We start from the raw sequence: 18,496 nt of genomic DNA, 5'->3' as shown, positions 1-18,496 counted from the left end.
ACATTGCAAAACTAAAAGCTAGCCCTAACTATCACAGGTACATACCAAGCATGCCTTTCTCCTATGCTAACTATACTGCCTGCTATGGTTTGCGGCCTAGCAGCGTTAGCGCGTCTACTTCTGGCATGAGTTTAGCAGTGCTCTCGCTTCTGCTTTCTAGCTGTATCCCCACATCTCCCCCTTTTCCCCAAGAGGTGGGGCAAATCTACAGCCGTTGTTATGAGGCCCGTTGCTTTGGGAAACAGGTACAGGACAGGTGTACAGGACAGGTCATTCCTTTCCGCTTCAGCGCAGTCCTTCCCGCCTGGGCAGCAAGAACGGCGCAGTCCACTGTGACCTGCACAGATTTCCTCAGGAATGCGTACCAGTTCCCAGCGGGCACACCTGCAGGCAACAGTTGGCAGACATCCCACCTTAGGCAGGTCGGAACTCCTGTGTTTAGCCTCTGTCCTCGGCGATGATCGTGAGGCAGATGAGGGATCTTCAGACCGTCTCTTACACCACCCCAGGACTCACGATTGTCATCAGGAGAGCTCCATCAGCACGATTTCGTAGTGTTGTTGCGAAGTCTTCAGGACTCGTTAATGTTGGTAGCATATCCCAGAAAAGGGTAGAGAAAATAAGAAAAGAGGAAGAAAAGGAAAAAGAAGGAATAAGTAATTTTTAATCAAAATACACATGTAATTTTTAATCATGTCTTATCTTATTTTAATACTCCTGTAGTTCATCTTGTGTCAATAACCTTAGGGGTGTCCACAGTGGATGGGATATTGTCCAAATTGTGCACATCTATTACAGATGTCAATTGTGTTAACCGTTTCATCATTCTGCAATTCATGATGTGTAAGATTGCTGATAAAACAAACCCAATCAAAACTAAAATCAAGAGAACAAGGATGGGATGACACAATTTGTTCAGGACACCTGTAGCAGTAGGTGACCACCCAAAAGGAGTATCCCACCAGCTGTGTCCAGCATCTTTCTTTCCTCTTTCTAGAACACAATGTGTTTCTTTCACATTGTGATGAACAGTTACCAAGGTTTTCTGTCCGTTTTTCTTGATCTTTTCCAAAATTCCAATGAAATCCTGGTGAAGCAACAAGTGCTTTACCTAAGTAAGGTTGATCCCAGTGGGGGTAGGCAATAATTGGTGGATCAGTGTGTAATTGGACTGTAAAATACAATAAGAAGTAAGTGGGGCTAAATAAGAGAAATCACATCCTGTGCTTTTAGTCAAGTTACAAACACAAAAATTTGAATGAGTTTTAGTATCTACAACTAAATTTTCTATAACTACCTTATCGCATGCAGTTCTTAAGCATGCACATCCATTGCCTATATACACAAGCACTGTTTCAGGAATCTTGTTAGGATGAATTTCAAAATGACAGATATTTTGTTCTGTGTCCAAACAAATGTCTTGAGGTCTAATTGCACTACTTTCACAGATAAACCCTTGTTGTTCTCGGACAATACAAGTTTCCAAATTAACAGTTTGCCACTTCTTACCAGTTTGACGGGCCCATTCTCTATGCTGGAAAGGGTAGAGAATAGCTGCATTGTGGTTCAGCCCTAATGCAATGATAGGGACTGTCAAATGCACTGAAGCATTACGTATGGTTAGTACAAAGGCTGTGGCTGTGTTTGTGATGGGATTGTAGGTAAAATTCACTAAATTCCACCAGGATTGGAATTCTCTTTCAAAATCAGTGGCACCGTCCCAGATTATTTTCCGAATTTCAGTAGGAAAAGTGCCTTCTTTGCCTTCTCTTATAATTGAGGCAGCAACTGACTGCATCCACAATTGAGCCTGGACGCAGCTGAGAGCCAAAGAAATGTTGCTTTGTGTAGCACGGAGCATGCCAATTATCAATTTGTGGTCATTCACATTTACCTTTTCTCAATTTGGTAATATGTTTGATAACAACCGCTGATGGGTTGTTGTATTTTAGTCAAATCTGTAGTTGTGGCAGCCAATTTATTCATTAGTACTTCTGAATCAATACTATTTGAGATTCCCAATCCTGTTCCCACAACACCGGTTATGTCTCTTTGCGTCCGTTTCTTAGAAGGGTTCCGCTTTGCAACCCGGTTGTCTGCCCCTTGAAGGAAGTTTGCAGAAAAGGTGAACAAGCTGGCTGAATTTCTGAGACATTGTTTTGCATCAGCAACTTGACTTGTTTAAAGGACCATGCCGGATTGAGCAATATTTGTTGTTGGCCTGTTTTTGTGATTATACGTGGTCCAATTTCAAAAATTCTCGGGCTTAGCATGACCGGTGGTTGGGTGGTAGGTATTGCAACATCGACTTTGAGTTCCCCCCAGTATTTTGTATTGTTTTTACCACACGTGACTTTATGGGGAAATTGTACAGCAATTAAGGTTTAGCCAACAATCTTGATTTTGAATTTCACAAAACAAAACACGGCCATGAGGTCCAATGCTATAACTGTGTATAGGTTGGGTAAAAAATTCAGCAATTAATCCACATCGTATTGTAACATCGTCACCTCGGGTTACCATAAAGGGTGGAAAAACTTTATTCTTGTCATCTAACACAAGGGGGGTACTTATACCATGGTATGTGATTACTGCGCTCAGTATGGGCTTTGCTACGGCGTTTATTTTGAATTTATAAGTTAAACCTTTCAGACTTGGCTGATCTGCCGGGTTATTTTGCCAATTGCATGTTGCATAGGTTGGTTTGGTTAGAGGAAAGTTATACCAGCAGTCAGTTAGTTTGTTTCTGCAAAGCTTTGTGATTTCAACATTGTTGGTACTGGGGTCTAAGGTGTAGTTACCGACATTCTTCTGACAACCACACAGGAACAACGCTTTGGTCACCTCTCATGCTTTAGCCGTCCTAGTGGGAAAGTTTAGCAGGGGGGGTCCCGGGTGCAGGGGAATCCCGCCAGAGACACGATACGGACACCGATATGATTTTAGCATTGTGCTCCAGTTTTATTGTTTACTTACACCAAGTTATACTTTGCCAAGTTCACGCCCCATTCCCACGAGAAAGCCTCTATGCAGTGGGGGAGCTGACTAGTGTATACCTTTTCCCAAGGCTGTTCAAGGCTGCTGGCTAGCAGGTGCCTCGCAAGCCTGTCTTCAGCCTGAGGCCCTGTCAGGGGTACTTCTGCAACAGCCCTGGGATGCCCAAGCTCTCCTGGGGTATCCTACGCCCCCGCTCCACAAGGAACTCCTCTACAGGAAAGGCCTCTGGCTATCCTGAAAAGGTCTCTGTTAATACCAATAGGTATCGATACCCCCCTTTTCTGGGTAATTCAATTTGCCACTGTTGCCCAGGTCCGCAGCCTTTCCCAATTTGTCCAGCTTTAGGTTTTGGAATATTCTTAGGATTAGTTCGGAGGCAAAGACCACACTGGCGAGTTACTTGTATCACTGCACCTTGCAATCTCCTAGCCATAATCCTATCTTTCATTTAATTGGACAAAGCATTCATTCCCCAGTGTGTTTTCTCATGTTCTTCTGCACCAGTGACCCCAACAAATAAGAAGGTGCTATGAGCTTGTTATTCTTAGTTAAAGCCCATCCCTCTGATTATAACTTGAATTTTCCTTTTTTATATAAGTTTCTTATCTTTCTTGTTGTATTCTGGCCTACCTTCAAGGCAAATCTTTCCATCTGGTATTAATGTTGCCTCTACCTTTTCGCTGGGTACTTCACCTTTGGCTGCGTCTTTTGCCTCTCTGTCCACCAGCGTATTTCCCTCTTCCAATTCAGAACTCACTTTTTGGTGTGCTTTAATGTGCACGATAGCTACCTTCTCAGGTAACTGAACCGTGTCCAAGAACTTCAGTATTTCTGGTGCATGCTTGATACTCTTCCCTTGTGAGTTTAACAGTCCTCTCTCCTTCCAAATGGCTCCGTGTGCATGAACCACCCCAAATGCATACCTTGAGTCTGTATAAATATTAATCTTCTTTCTTTTTGCCAATGCCAAGGCTCGGGTTAGAGCAATTATTTCAGCCTTCTGTGCAGAGGTGTTGGTTGGCAATGGTCCAGACTCTATTACCTCTCGGCTGGTGGTAACGGCATACCCAGCAGGTCTTTTTCCACTGATAACATAACTGCTTCCATCAGTGAAACAGGTCTCAGCGCCCTTGAGAGGGATGTCCTTCAGATCTGGGCGATTGGAGTAAGTGGCCTCGATTGTCTCCAGGCAGTCATGGATCACCGGTTCTCCCAGATTCCCACTGAGGAATGAAGCTGGGTTCACAATGTTAGTCACCACAATTTCAACATCGTCTTGTTCTACCAGTATGGCCTGGTACTTCAAGAATCTCTGAGGGGAAAGCCAATGTCCCCCTTTGGCCTCCAGGACTGCAGATACTGTATGAGACACTAGCACAGTCATTTTCTGGCCCAGGGTGAATTTGCATGCCTCTTGGATGTTTATTGCCACTGCTGCAACAGCTCTGAGGCATCCTGGCCATCCCTTGGCTGCTGCATCCAGCTGTTTGGAAAGGTAGGCTACTGCCTGCCGATACGGGCCCAAGTCTTGTGCCAGTTTTCCCAAGGCAATCCCTTGCTTTTTATTATGAAACAAAAAGAATGGTTTACTCACGTCTGGAAGTCCCAGGGCTGGAGCTGACATGAAGGCCTTCTTCAGTTGGTCGAAAGCCTGTGTTGCTTCCTTTGTCCACGGCAGGCTCTTGTTTCCTTCCGTAATCAATGCATATAAAGGTTTAGCAAGCGACCCATAATCATTAATCCACAGTCTGCACCACCCTGTCATACCTAGAAAAGTTCTCATCTCTTTTGCTGTCTGGGGTTTTGGGATCTGGCATATTGCTTCTTTGCACTCTCATCCAAAGGTTCTTTGTCTGGCACTTATTTCATAGCCCATTGCTTTACCATCTGGGCCTTCTTTTGGGATACCCGGTACCCTTGCAAGCCCAAAAAGTTGAAGAGGCTTACCGTCCAGTTCATACATGCCTCTTGGGTCTGGGTGCCTACCAAAAGGTCATCCACGTACTGAAGCAGCTGTCCTTCTCCCAGTGGGGGTTCCCAGGATTCTAGATCCTTTGCAAGCTGTGCTCCAAACATAGTAGGAGAGTTCTTGTACCCTTGGGGTAATACACCCCATGTGAGTTGAGTTTTGCGTCCACTCTTGGGGTCTCCCACTCCAAGTGCAAAAATTTTCTGGCTGGCTTCATGGAGAGGGAGGCAAAAGAAAGCATCCTTCAAATCTAAAACGGTAAACCAGGTTAGTTCAGGTGTTAAACGAGTTCATGAGGTGTAAGGTTAGCAACCACTGGGTATAAATCCTCCGTCACTTTATTGACTGCTCTCAAATCTTGTACTAACCTGTATGACCCATCAGGTTTCTTCACGGGTAAAGTTGGAGTCTTAAAATCAGATTGACACTCCCTTAACAATCCAATTTGCAAAAAGTTCTCAATAATTGGCCTGATCCCTTCTCTGTCTTCCCTTTTCAAGGGAAATTGCTTGGCCCTTACAGGCCGTTTCCCTTCTTTAAGCTTGATTTGAATTGGCAGGGCATTCTTTGCCCTCCCTGGGGTACCAGAGGCTCACACTCCAGGGAATACTTGATCCATTATCTTCTTAATCATTTCTTCTTCATTCGCTATTTCCGTTTCTTTGGTTATTAGCATTAGGCTCAGCAACTCTAGATATTGTTGGTCTTTTACTTCCAAACTGATTTCCCCATTTTTAAATATTATTTTTGCCTCCAGCTGCTCTAGCAGATCTTTGCCCAAAAGTGCAGATGGAGCGTTAGGCATATATAAAAATTGGTGAATTCCTCACTGTTTTCTCAATTTATATTTCAGTGGTTTACAAAAGTATGCCTTTCCAGATTGGCCAGTTGACCCTGTCACTACAAAATAACCCCTTGATATAGGTAACAAAGCTTTCTTCAACACTGAATATGTTGCTCCTGTATCTACTAAAAATTCCACTTTCTTTTCTTCGTTCCCTAGTTTAACTATAACCAGAGGGTCCCCTAGGGTAGCGCCCAGTCTTTTATATGAGCAACCACCCCCGCACCTCTCTGGTCATATTTCTTTTTCATCACCCTTTCTCTTTTCTGGGCACTGGTTTTTCCAATGCCCAGGTTTTGCATAAGGCGCACTGGTCCCTTCCTAGTCGGGGTGGTCCTTGTCTTGGTGGACCTTGCCCACGTCTTCCTTTTTTTTTTTCTTCTTTTACCACCCTTATTAATTTTTGCATCCCCTGTTTGTATCCCTCTTCCCAATTGCTATAAACTCTCCATGCCATATTAAGCAAAGTCTCTAGATTCCAGTCCTCGTATTTCCAGCACTCTCTAACAGTGGAAGTGCGGAGTAAAGGTCAGACCCTCTTCCTCAAGGATGGGGTTCCTGTTATTTGAGGATGCCTCCTTGAAGCCAGTGATGGGGATTTCTTAATGCAACCTTATCACTGCTGCATTCTCCCTGCTCTCCCTCCTGGTGTGCTCTGGGCCCTTCACCTGTTCTGTGTTCCATCACACAGCTCAGTCACTTCCAGAGGACACTATCAAGTTTATCTGCAAAGTAACTGGTGGTCACAGTTCACCTACATCCACTGGTACCAAATGATGACTGGGACCCCCTCTGCACACACGGAGATTAGTCTGTATCACCCTTTCTGGGTCTGATATTAATTGGAATCATAGATTTCCTCCTAAAGAAATATCTACCCACACAGACACCTGCATGCTACTGGTGCATGAGCTGGACAACCAACTCAGCAAGTGTTATCACTCATTGCATGGTGTGGGACTGTACCCACAACCATTCCCTTAACCTCTGCCATTTACTGCAGCTGTAATGTGTTCGCAGAAGAATCATCTCAAAATGCCATGAGGTTTTTGCATGGAGACATGCCAGCTTCTTTGTCTAGACATGGGAAAACAGCAGGCAAAAAGGTCAGGAAGTGCTTGATGTGGAACTAGGAACATCCAAGATGGGGGGAAGGAGAAAGGAAGAAGAGCAACCCTAAATGACTAAGGGGAAAGAGGGCATTTTGCATGAAATTGCTGAATTTACATGTCCTGTGGCAGTTTCCAAGTTTTACCCCAGGATAAGCAACTTTACAGATGCAAAACCCAGAGAGATGGAAAAAGAAAATCATGTCCAGGTCTGAATTGGGAAGGGCAAAGTAAATGCTGGGGAATCCTTATGAGAGAAACCCACCTCTAACTGAGAGTCTTTCCCAACTATCTTCAGGTGAAGATCCGGGAGACAGAAGGGACTGCATATACCTGTGATTTCCAAGGGGCCATTCTAGGAGCCACATAGCACTGGCTGCTGCAGCCTCCTCTTGCTACTCCAGAGCAATTCAATACAAGCAGTCTTTCCGAGAGATAATGAGAGGTATCTTACAAAGTATCCTACTTTGCATGGTGCTGTCTGTCCCTCCCTAGGTTGTTGACTCTTCCCTCCAAGGCTGTTGAGTGATGTGAGGTAAGCTACACAATTAATAAGCAGCAGGGAGAAGCTGCTAAGCTGTGGTTTGTTTATCAGATAAAAGTCAAGTACAAACAAGAGTTATTTACAGAAATACGGGACTTAAATATACACTCTTAGCAGACACATAGGAAGACCCCTGGGACTTTGAATGTGAAACTCAAATCAATTTGGTGGCTGAATTAGGAAGTGTGGAAGTGTGGGAATTACTTCATGATGCTGGAAAAATTATATCTTGTGTAAGCAATTAATTTCTACTTTAAAAACAAAGAACACAAGTAGCAACAGTATTGCAACTCTCATACATTTTTTCAGATGATCTGGATGAGGAAGCAGTGGAGATGGGAGATAGCTATGTAAGACAGCTGTTCATTAGCAGGTTTTCAGGTCTCAGTATCAGCCTTTTTTTAAAAGACATTCTGGTTTATTTGATTAATGCCAACTGATATAAAAATACTTAGGCCCATGTGCTGCACTTGGCTTTGGAAGGGCACGCTATAGTAAACTACACCAGATGCATAGAAAGCATGTCTAAAAAGGGCTCTCTTACTGGTTCCAGAACACAAGAACATGAAAATTAGTGTATTACTACTGATGACATGTCATGTAAGTTTATAGTACAAAACATCTCCATTTAAGCTAGAGAGCTAAACTTACATTTCAACCCGCTAAAATTTGTAAGGGTACCAAGACCATGGGAAAAGCCTGACTATGAAAACAGTGGCCTTGGTAGGCAGAGAGAAATCCCACTTATTGAGTAATGTGAAAATGAGCAGCTGTAGGGCCAGGTAATGGAAGATGTTTGCTGGTCAGGCAAACTTTTGATGTATATTTATGATTTTTTAATCATTGGAGTAATCAGTAAAAGTTTGAAAACACTGGGACTTTTTTTGCTGTACTGGATAACTCCAAATAATGGCTATAGCAAGAGGGATTTCCAGTAGAAGCTATATTACAGCATCCTATTTGATGTTCAATGTTCAAAATGAATAGGACAAATTGTTAGAAGAAGCATTTTGGAGGTATTGTCATGGGATAAAAAATCATCCTACAGAACCTCAGTCTGTAAGAGAGGTAAGAAATGAAGCTGATCTCTGTCTAGTACCAATGCATCTTGGAGAACAGGACTCACAATACACCAAGGAAAGGAAAAAAAAGGTGACTCTACTCATCATCCAGGCAAATTCCCTGTTGAAATAAAAAAGAAGGAAAAAAGTTGTTTTTCTCAGTAGTGAGCTCTCTTCTTACAAGGGTGGGTTTTGAAGGCGGTTTTTCTGGGTTTGGTGGGGGGAGACGTGTGGTTGGTTTTTTCCCTTCTGTTTAAGAGTTAACCAAAAGGAAATGGCTCATGCATCATTATTTAACACACTTGTAGCTGGCACAATCTCATTGGATAGTTTTCTGCCTCTCATATCTGCTTCACCCCCTCTTGAGGCTGGCCCTGACCCCGTCCCTGTAAGGAAGCCCTAAGTAGAGCAGTGATGATGTGGTTGCTGAGCACTTTCTTCCTGACAACTGTTTTTTCTTGTACATACCTGGTCATCCTGCTGCCTGCATATTCACCAGTGGAAAAGGGGATGCTCTCTTATCTCAACTTCTCTATTTTTTCTCTTTTATTGCTACAGGTGGCTCTGCACAAGACTTGCAGCAAACCCCTATATCTATCACCAAGCCAGAAGGCAAAACAGTGCTAATCAACTGCCATGTCTCCAGTCCTGATTTTAGCAACGTTTTTATTCACTGGTACCAAAAGAAGGTCAATGAAGCTCCCAAGCGTGTTGCCTACATGTCCTCCAGGTTTTTCCTTGAAAACCAGTCTGATGAGGGGAAGTTCACTGTTGAGAAGGATCCCAGCAAATCTGTCTGCACCCTGACATTGAGCAAAGTAACTCTGCAAGACTCTGCCACCTACTACTGCGCTAAGTGGGATGCACAGTAGTAGAAAGCCACAGGGGACCTGCACAAAGACATGTTCTACTTTCCAGATAAGAGCCTGAAGTGTTTGACAACAAACAGGAACATTGCCACCCTACTTTTTCCAACAGGTTTGAATCAGGTTGCACAGACAGCCAGATACCAAAAATGCTGCTGAGCTTTGCAGATGCACACTACAGACAGTACCAGCAGAGCTGTTATTTCAGTTTGCCAACAAAAAGGGCATTTTATTGGGTCAGGATGGATTGCCTCTGAGGGGGTTTATAGGATGACAGGTTTGGCTAAAAGCAGGCTCCTGCTAAAAGCAGGAAAAGTCTTTCTATCCCCACTACCCTTCAAGCTATATCATAGGAATGAAACCTCAGTTCTGTCATTTGAATAGAAGATTATAAGTGAATATATAAGTGAATAGAAGGTTATAAGTGAAAATAAACTTGAAGCACCAGTCAAGACTGCAGATGCAATATACCCATTTTATACTTCTCTGTCAGTAGAGAATCTGGTTTTATTTTATCTTTGTTTTCTCTTTGGAGTTGATCAAATTTTCATTTAAGTTGAAACACAAGTCTCCTGGTTGACTTCAGTGGGGCTTCTCATCCTACATAGCAAGACTGCAACTACAGAACAGATGTTTTCATTTTTGCAAACAGAAAGATATTCCTATGAATTATTTCAGCTCTTTCTGTTTATGGTCAAACAACATATAGATAAAGTCACAGGACTATTGTGTTCCTAATCCAAAGGACCCAATATTGCCAGTCTCCAGTATGGGGTCTCCAGAGCACACTGAGCAGCAGTTGCATTTCACAGGAGATTGAAAGATCAGATTCCTGGCACAACGGTAGGACAGCAGTATCTGTGTGAAAATTCTTGAAAAAAAATAAAAGAAAAAGCTGGCTAACATAGGTAAAATGTCATGACAACAACAAGAAAAGGGGAATTGGTTTAGTTTTCTTTCCAAGGGGACTAGAAGTGACCTTGCCTCTGAAAAATGACTTTGAATTGCACAAAATAATTTCTATATTTTGCTTGACCTAATGGTCTTTATTTTAAACTATGCCTATGTGGGTTGCAAAGCATTTATGTTTCTTTGCATTGTGATTCTTTTCAGCATTTGAAGAAGGCACTCTGAGGTGTATCATCTCACCTTACCTGTGACAAGAAACAGTCACAAACACAACAATCCTGCTTTTGACCTTCCAAATATCTGCTGTGCATTTTCCTAGTCTTCAGCATTCAATCTGTGTCATGAGCAGTAATTTCAGACCCCTCCAATTCATTAAGCCCCATGATTTGAGTTTTATTTTTTATGTTTTATTGACAGCCAACATGAGGAAAAGTCCATTTCCTTGGTCCAAAAGACCAAGGAAAAGTCCAGGCAATGTTTAGAAGCTTTCAATTAATCTAAAAGCAGTGGAAAAATTTGCTTCAGACTACAAAATTACTTGGTAGATGAGTTAAAGTAATCGGAGGGAGGGAGGGAGAGAGAGGGAGAGGTTTCTGCTGCTTGTGTAAAGTTGTAATCTGACTGTTAAAATAGCAGGGTTCAATCAGGCTGCTTTATCTCAAACAACAGCTGCCAGGACAACCTCTCCAAAGGCCCAAGTGAGTAATTTCCTTTCCTCAGTTGCAGCTCTCTGCCCCTGCTGGGAGTGCTGTTAACTTCCTCCTGAGGGCAGACGCAAGCAAGAGCTCTCAGGATGCTGCTGCTTCCTCTCCTGGCCCTGGCTGCAGCCTGGTCTCATAGGTTCCCTTCGTCACCATGACACAGGGTAGTGGAAGCATCCCATGTTTATGTGTGTGAATGAATAGCAAGCTAAGAGTATTTGTTCTGTTTTCTCTCTTTCTTTCTAGATGGACAAGCACAAGTGCTTCTAAAGCAGAGACAAGTATCCGTTACCAAAGGGCACAAGACCACTACATCAGTGGACTGTATAGCCGAGGATATTCCTGATTTCCAGTCTGCATATATACATTGGTACCGACAGGTACCCTCCAAAGCTCCAGAATGGATTCTGTATATCGGACCTGGTGCAGTTTCTTATAATGACAATTTCTATAGCAACAAGTATTCTTCTTTGAAGGAAGGTACAAACATCTGCACTTTCACAATCAGTGACATCAATTCCAGTGATGAAGGTACCTACTATTGTGCCTACTGGCATTTCCACAGAACTAGCAGGTGACAGGCAGCCTGTACAGAAAGCTGCCTGTGCTCTGAGGGGCAGGTTTTCTGTCAAATGCAGAGAATCGTAATTGCACTTTCCTGCCTCTAAAATACCCCAACATGTTTATGCTGAGTATGTTTATATGAATATCAGACAAGGGGAAAAGCAAAGATGTGCTACAACTTAGGTGGTATAATGCACCGTGCTGGTGAAAATGAGCACTCCTGTGGGTGATGGCATTGCAGCTAAACTATATAGTAACACAGATCATCTCTGAATAGTATAGACACTGTCCCAAACAGAGTCTGAGAAAGCAAAAATGAAGCAATGTTGGGGAGGGAGCATAGGAGGCAGATATTTGCACTTAAGATCTAGCCTGGGGGGCTTCAAATACAGGTGATGGCTTCAGATACAGGTTATACTTACCAGTAGTCACTCCCATCTTAACGGTTATGATGACAATGACTTTTGTAGGCAAGGATCTATTACACTGGGCAACACCTGAAAAGACTGTTCCAAGAAAGAGTTGTGAAGACCATTTACAAGGCAAGCTGCAGATTAAACCAGGGAATGTACAGAAGTCGTGATACAGCACTGCTCAGCCAGACAGCTGTGAGGAGACCTGCAGTGAAATTTGACTCATGTGGCAAGGGTATTCACAACCCCTGTCCATGCAAGTTCTTTTTTTCTTCTTTCATTGTAGATATATCTGTACTACAGGACCTGACACAAACTCATGTATTTATCACAAGGACGACAGAAGAATATGAACTTTCTGTACTAGTTGTAACATGAGATTTATTTGCATACAGTGCTATTGACAAAGGCCTAAAAAAGATCCAGAGGATTCTCTCTTTTGGGTCATAAAATGTGAAATTTTTTCTCAGGGAAGAGCATGGTGTATGGTGGCTGCTGCCCAAGGGACCATTTGCTATAAAGTCTTTGCTGGGCACATTTGCACCCTTTGAAATTAGGGAAAGTACAAGAAAAAGCAAGGGGCAGCAAATACCTGGCTGATAGAAATGCATGCTTTGCTCTGGTTTTGCCACAGCCACTGAGGCTGTCTTGTAATAGAGCCACCAGCTGTATTTTTCCTATTTGGTGCTACAACCCCATTATCAAGGAAGGCAGGCACTTGCACAGGGTCCAACCACCGTGCCGCTGGCAAGACACTACTGCCTGAGGAACTCCTTATTTCATGCAACAACCTGAGAGAGTTAAAGGAATGCAAAGATCTTCCAAAAAAATGCATCATGGCTAGTCAGTGCAATCAAATGTTTACATGGCATTTTATGTATCTGTAATTCTTGATGCACAGTGAAATTAACAGCTGCCTGTTTTTTCTAAGATAGATAGATAGATAGACGAATATAATTAAGTATTCCTGGGCCTGTTCCTGTGCAGTTGGAGATGCAAAGCTAACCAAAAGTCTTCCCCGCAGGAGAGGAGAGACACAGTCCATCGACCAATCTGAAGCAGGCAAACTCTTTTCTGTTCCTCTACCTCTTTCTGCCCCAAAGCCCCCCTTTTATACTATAAATTTTTGGCCCTTTCCAATGAGATGGAAAAATCACATGCTGTAGATGGGGTTTTGTAACTTTGGTCATACGTGTATTACATGTCTCATGTTCTTTCCTCATTTACATTCCAAGGGGCATGAAATTTAAATATGTCAGTTAAAGTGTCACTTACTTTTGGTCAGAATTTATAGTTGACACAAGAGGTAAAATAAACACTTTGGCCCCCCTCCAATGTCTGAGGCAGCCTTTGCTGTCTGACCTTTTCCAGAGAGTCTTTGTGTGCCTTTTCTCCTCAGCAGACCAGATTTACAACAAAGCTCAATTTTCAGGGTGAAGGGAGAGTGAGGACAAGGGCTGGTACATAGGCACAGGTGCTCCTCTGTGCCTCACTGAAACAACACGGGGATGTGAGACCTCCACTTCGCCCCAGGCATCCTTTGGTTGTGAGACCTTGCTCAAGCCAGGTGTAAGGGCAGCACAGAGCCCAGCTCATGTTATCCGCAACCAGCCTCATAAATTCCACGCCGACTTAAAGCAACGCTGTACAACTTCGACCATTTGCCACACTGTTGCAGGCAGATGCCCTCAGGTGGGAAGTAGCCTGCCCATCTCTCCATCCTGTCAAGGTCCCTCTGAAGGGCTGCACAGCCCTCTGGGGTATCAGCCACTGCTCCTCCTCCCTGCTTTGTGCCATCAGTGAACTGAGGAGGCATCTGCCCCTTCATCCAGGTCATTGATTAACAAGTTAAACAATACGGGGGCCAGTATTGAACCTTGGCAGACACTACTAGTGACTGGCCTAGTTACGGCCTAGCTAGGGCTATTTAGCCTGGACACGAAAATGCCTAGGGGAGACCTTATTGAAGCCTTCCAGTACCTAAAGGGGGCTTATGAAAAACAAATCTTTACATGGCTAGATGGTGATAGAAGAAGGGGGAAGAGTTTCAAACTGAAAGAGCTTTTGAGTAGATGTTAGGAAGAAATTCTTTACTCTGAGAGTGGTGAGTCACTGGAACAGACAACCCAGAGAAGATCTAGATGCTCTACCACTTGATGTGTTCAAGGCCAGGTCGGATGGGCCCTGAGCAACCTGACCTAGAGGGTGCCATGGAATGGAGGTGAGAGCTAGATGACCTTTAAGATCCCTCCTTATTACAGCTGGTGGTGGGGTCCGAGGCTGTGACCCAGGAAGAGATGACCGGTCCGGAGAGATGGTCCCAAAAGGAATCGCCTGCCGAGGTCCGGTGTCTTCCTCTCAGCTGCTGGCAGAGGAGCCCTTGCAGAAGCTGTCAGCTCTTTAGTGATATCAGCTCGTGATTTCAGCTCAGCTCTGCAGGGCAGCCTCCAGGCCAAACCAGACCAGAGAGAGACGAGAAGGCTCGTGTGGCTGGTTCCGCATGAAGGTAGCTTTATTGTGGGTCCCCTCCGGCGAAGGAGGGAGCCAGGGACGAGCTCTCTCCCCCACAGAGGCGAATTGGTCTTCTTTTATAGGGATACAGGGGATCAGCAAGGGGTCCAATGGATTACAGAGGGTCTGGGATAGACCAACGGGTTACAGAATGATCTGCATAGGGCCCCCCAAAGGATTGTGGGTCTACTTTTCCTCGCCATGACCCAAAAGTTTCCTTTCCAGGGAGTCCTGCTGGGCGATTGCAAAATCTTTTATCTCAGCAGACATCCCTCCAGGGCAGGGGCTGGGCATATCCCACACCTCCTAACCCAAAGCATTCTATTATTCTATGATTCTCTGAAGTTCTAAGGAAGGGCTGGCGGAACATGCTTCTGGGACAGCTTTGATGTATCTAAGGAGAACATCCTTGGTAAGGGCCAGGCTGAAAAACTTGAGCTTTTTATATGTGTGCTCAGTAGGTAAGTCTGATATAAGTGTAGTAGGTAGACAGATGAAGAAGATTTTTTTTCAGATTGAGTATTTTTTGTCCTTTCTACGCTGTTTCTGCTGTGGTCTAGCTTGTCAGTAAATTTAACACCCTCTGTGGTAGTGAGTTGAAGAATAATCATTGGATGTGCTGAATGAGTAATTTCCTCCTCCCAGTCATTTGATGGCTTGTCCACCTGAAGAGTTTTATAGCATTTCTGTCTCTATTTATTTCATTTTCAGGTCTAATCTGCACAGGCAGTATGTTGCTGTTTCCAGTCCTTCTTGCAATTTTATTTTGGTCCTGTAAGCCCTTTTTCCTCTCCTCTCTCCTTCCCATCTACAGTGAACACAGGCCTGATTCCAAACTCCAGGAGTTTCTCCCCTCATGCAATTTCTCTGCTTTCACTTCCAGGTGTAGACATGCAGTCAGTGCCAGTGCAAACTCCAGAGCTGCAGAAGCAGATGAAGGGCATGTCTGCCAGCATGTCATGTCGACTGGGGGCCACAGCCATCGTGCACTGGTACAGGCAGCTTCCTGGAGAGCCACCGAAGAGGATACTGTATGTGTCCGGAGGGACGCCTGTTTATGAGGACAAAAACGACAGAAATAGATTTCAAGTTCGGATTGCTCCTACTCAGCTTGTATATGATCTCACGATAAATTTTTTAACCCCGAGGGATTCTGGCATTTATTACTGTGCGTACTGGTTTTATCAAGGCACCACAGCATTAGTTGGGCAAAGATAAGCCTTACAAAAAGACTTTTTGTGCTCTGAACCGCAAGCTCTGAACTCTGCTAAAAATTCAAATACTTCCTTATTCCACCCCTTTCATGGTTTTCTGCAGCAGGAGAGGAAAAACAACAATGTGTTATGACAAGTGTTAAATATCTGATGTTGACGATCAGTATATCATTTCAGTACTCAGATTTATATGCAACATCCAGAGAGTGAAGCCTTCCTGTCACTTTAAGATAAATGTATGAAACATTGGTCTTAAAATGAAGGTTAGATTTTACTGAAAGCACTCACCTGACAGTGAACACAGTCTGTCTCTGTGTGTGAGTTATAAATTTCTCTTCTCTGTTAGAATCCTAGCAAGCAGAGCAACATTTCTTCATCCCCTCAGTATGTTCTCTTGAAAAAAAGACATGAATATGGAAGAAGGAGGGAAAACCAGGTGATCTTGCACATCCTCCTTCATATTTTTCTTTTGCCTTCCTTTGCATTTCAGTCACTAAAAATTCCTACAACAGCCCAGAAAACCTAATTTTATTGTCCTCATTTGATATGTCCAAGACATAAATTGAAATCCTGACAAGCAGAGATTCTCAGAACCTTTGGGTTAAATGTACTGAGTTTTAGAAATCAGATTCTACAATCACAGACTGGTTCCAGGAAAGCTGGCATTTTCCTGACAGCTAGGTCAGAACACTGAGATACTTTTATGTCTTAAATTTTCTTGAATTAGAGTGCACATGTTCAGCATCCTTTGAGATACTCCTCTAATGCATCTGGACCTTAAAAATGAGCACAAATACCTCCACAGTGATGGGGTTATAGTTCCACAGGCTCTGAACACCTTTTTTGCTAAAGTTTCTATGTGATTTGAGTATATAACATCTTGCTATGGACTTTCTGTCCTCCTCAGCTATTTGAAAAATAGGTTGTAGTACATGTGACCACAGATGTTAACTTCAGTCAGCCTGCCTTTTGTCTTTGTATTGTGGAATCTAAGAATTTCTCACAACCAGTCTAGGAGGTTTCAGGAGTGAGTTGGCAGCAACCTTCTGACATGTGTGATTGGGCAGCCAACAAGGACCTTGTGGATGGAAAGGTCAGGGCAACCTTGGCTGCAGTGACCATGAGCCAGTGGCATTCAGACTCCTGAGAGAAGGCAGCAGGGCAAAAGGCAGGACCTCAACCCTGGACTTCAGGAGAGCAGACTTTAAAGTTCTTCAGAGATCTTGCTTGGAAGCACCACATTGGATACAACGCTGGAGAGAAGTGTCCAGGAATGCTAGTTGATATTCAAGAATCTTCTCCAAGTTGAAGGAAGGTCCAGCCTGACACCTAGAAAACCAAGTAGAGGCAGCAGGAGTACCTCATGAATAAGCAAAAAGCTGCTGACTTTAATCAAGCATAAAAATGAAGTATAAAATAGGTGGAATCAGGGGCAGGTGATCCAGGAGGAGTGTGGAGCTGCTATTCAACCATGCAGGAATGTGCTTAGGAAAGCAGTAACCCAGCTAGAATTGAATTTGGCAAATGATGTAAAGGGGAACAAGAAAGGATTCTACAAATACAGCAGTGGCAAAAGAAAGACTAGGGAAAGCTGCTGGATGGGGCAGGGAAACTGGTGATGTATGACATGGAAAAACCTGAGGTACTCAGTATTTCCTTTGCCTCAGCATTCACCCGTAAGAATGGCCTTCAGGTGTCCCAGGCCCCTGAGACCAGATGGAAAGTTTGGAATAAGAAAGACTTAGCCTTTGGTGGAGGAGGATCAAGCTAGTGAGCACTTAAATTGCACACACCTAAGTCCATGGTGCCTGATGGAATGTTCCCACAAGTGCTAAGTGCCTTTGCAAAGACACTCTTACTTACCTTTGGAAGGTCACAACAGTCAGCACAGGTTCCTGAAGACTAGAAGAAATCAAACGTCACTCTTATTTTCAAGAAAGAGAAAAAGGAAGACATAGGGAACTACAGTCAGGTTAGCCCTATCTCAGTCTGGGAAGGTGATGGAGCCACTAATCCTGGAAACCATTTACAGACACTGTCATAGGTTAGCAAGCTAAGTCTCGGAAGTGATGTTCTTCCTACAGCTTTCTCTATGACCTGACAGAACCTATCAGATGGCCACTTTGAATATGGACAATTCTTTAAGCCACTTAAAGTTGTGACCGCCTCTGTGACACACACTTAAGAATAGACAAGCTCCCCCCCAGTCTGTCTCTCCCATTTCCGGCGCTGGCACAGGTGGCTGCGGGGCCCGAGCAGGGGCCAGTGGGCCATGGCTCCAGGATGACCCCCCCAGCAGGGCTGTGGGCAGCCAGAGCGGCTCAGAACCACCCCACTTCGGCAGAGGTCAGGTGACCCACAGCGATAAGGCACATTCCAGCTGCAAGGCCGAGGTGAGATTAACCCTTTTATTGCTGTGAAGAGCTGAAAACCTGAGGGAAGAGAAAGAGGAGATGCTTAAATCTGAAAGTCTGTTGTGAAGCTATGATATATCAGAGTACCCCCTGTAATTTCATGAAGATATGGGGGGTGGAGTGTTCAACTCGTAAGCAAAAGCACCTGCGCTGAGATAGGCAGATGCTGACGCAGCTGTAATTTCATGAGAAGTTTGGACAGGGAGAGATGGAAGCAATGAGGACTTTGGCTCCAAATGGGAAAGGAGAAAACCTCAGTTCCTAGAGATGCTCCCAGAGATAGTCCTAAAGATGAAGACGAGGAAGACCCTTTGCTCCCAGGGAAGGAGAAGAGCCTCTATTCTTAGAGATGAAATGCGCCCAGAGATGGGTGAAGAGAA

General features: G+C 44.0%; 3 gene segments (V, D, J or C); all 3 read left to right on the top strand.

The window, feature by feature from the left end:
• Window positions 1–5,796: 5,796 nt before the first annotated feature.
• Window positions 5,797–9,726, top strand: LOC103614092. The segment is given in 2 exon segments: window positions 5,797–8,984; window positions 9,083–9,726. Coding segments are annotated over 2 exon segments (360 nt in total).
• A 1,283-nt stretch (window positions 9,727–11,009) lies between these two features.
• On the top strand, window positions 11,010–11,824 carry LOC108446174. The segment is given in 2 exon segments: window positions 11,010–11,148; window positions 11,221–11,824. Coding segments are annotated over 2 exon segments (414 nt in total).
• A 2,642-nt stretch (window positions 11,825–14,466) lies between these two features.
• LOC108446178 lies at window positions 14,467–15,981 on the top strand. The segment is given in 2 exon segments: window positions 14,467–15,262; window positions 15,372–15,981. Coding segments are annotated over 2 exon segments (378 nt in total).
• The last annotated feature ends 2,515 nt before the right edge of the window (window positions 15,982–18,496 follow it).

The sequence above is a fragment of the Corvus brachyrhynchos genome, unplaced genomic scaffold (genome assembly GCF_000691975.1).
Source record: "Corvus brachyrhynchos isolate BGI_N302 unplaced genomic scaffold, ASM69197v1 scaffold264, whole genome shotgun sequence".
Classification (NCBI taxonomy): domain Eukaryota; kingdom Metazoa; phylum Chordata; class Aves; order Passeriformes; family Corvidae; genus Corvus; species Corvus brachyrhynchos.
This window is presented reverse-complemented; position numbering and strand designations above follow the sequence as displayed.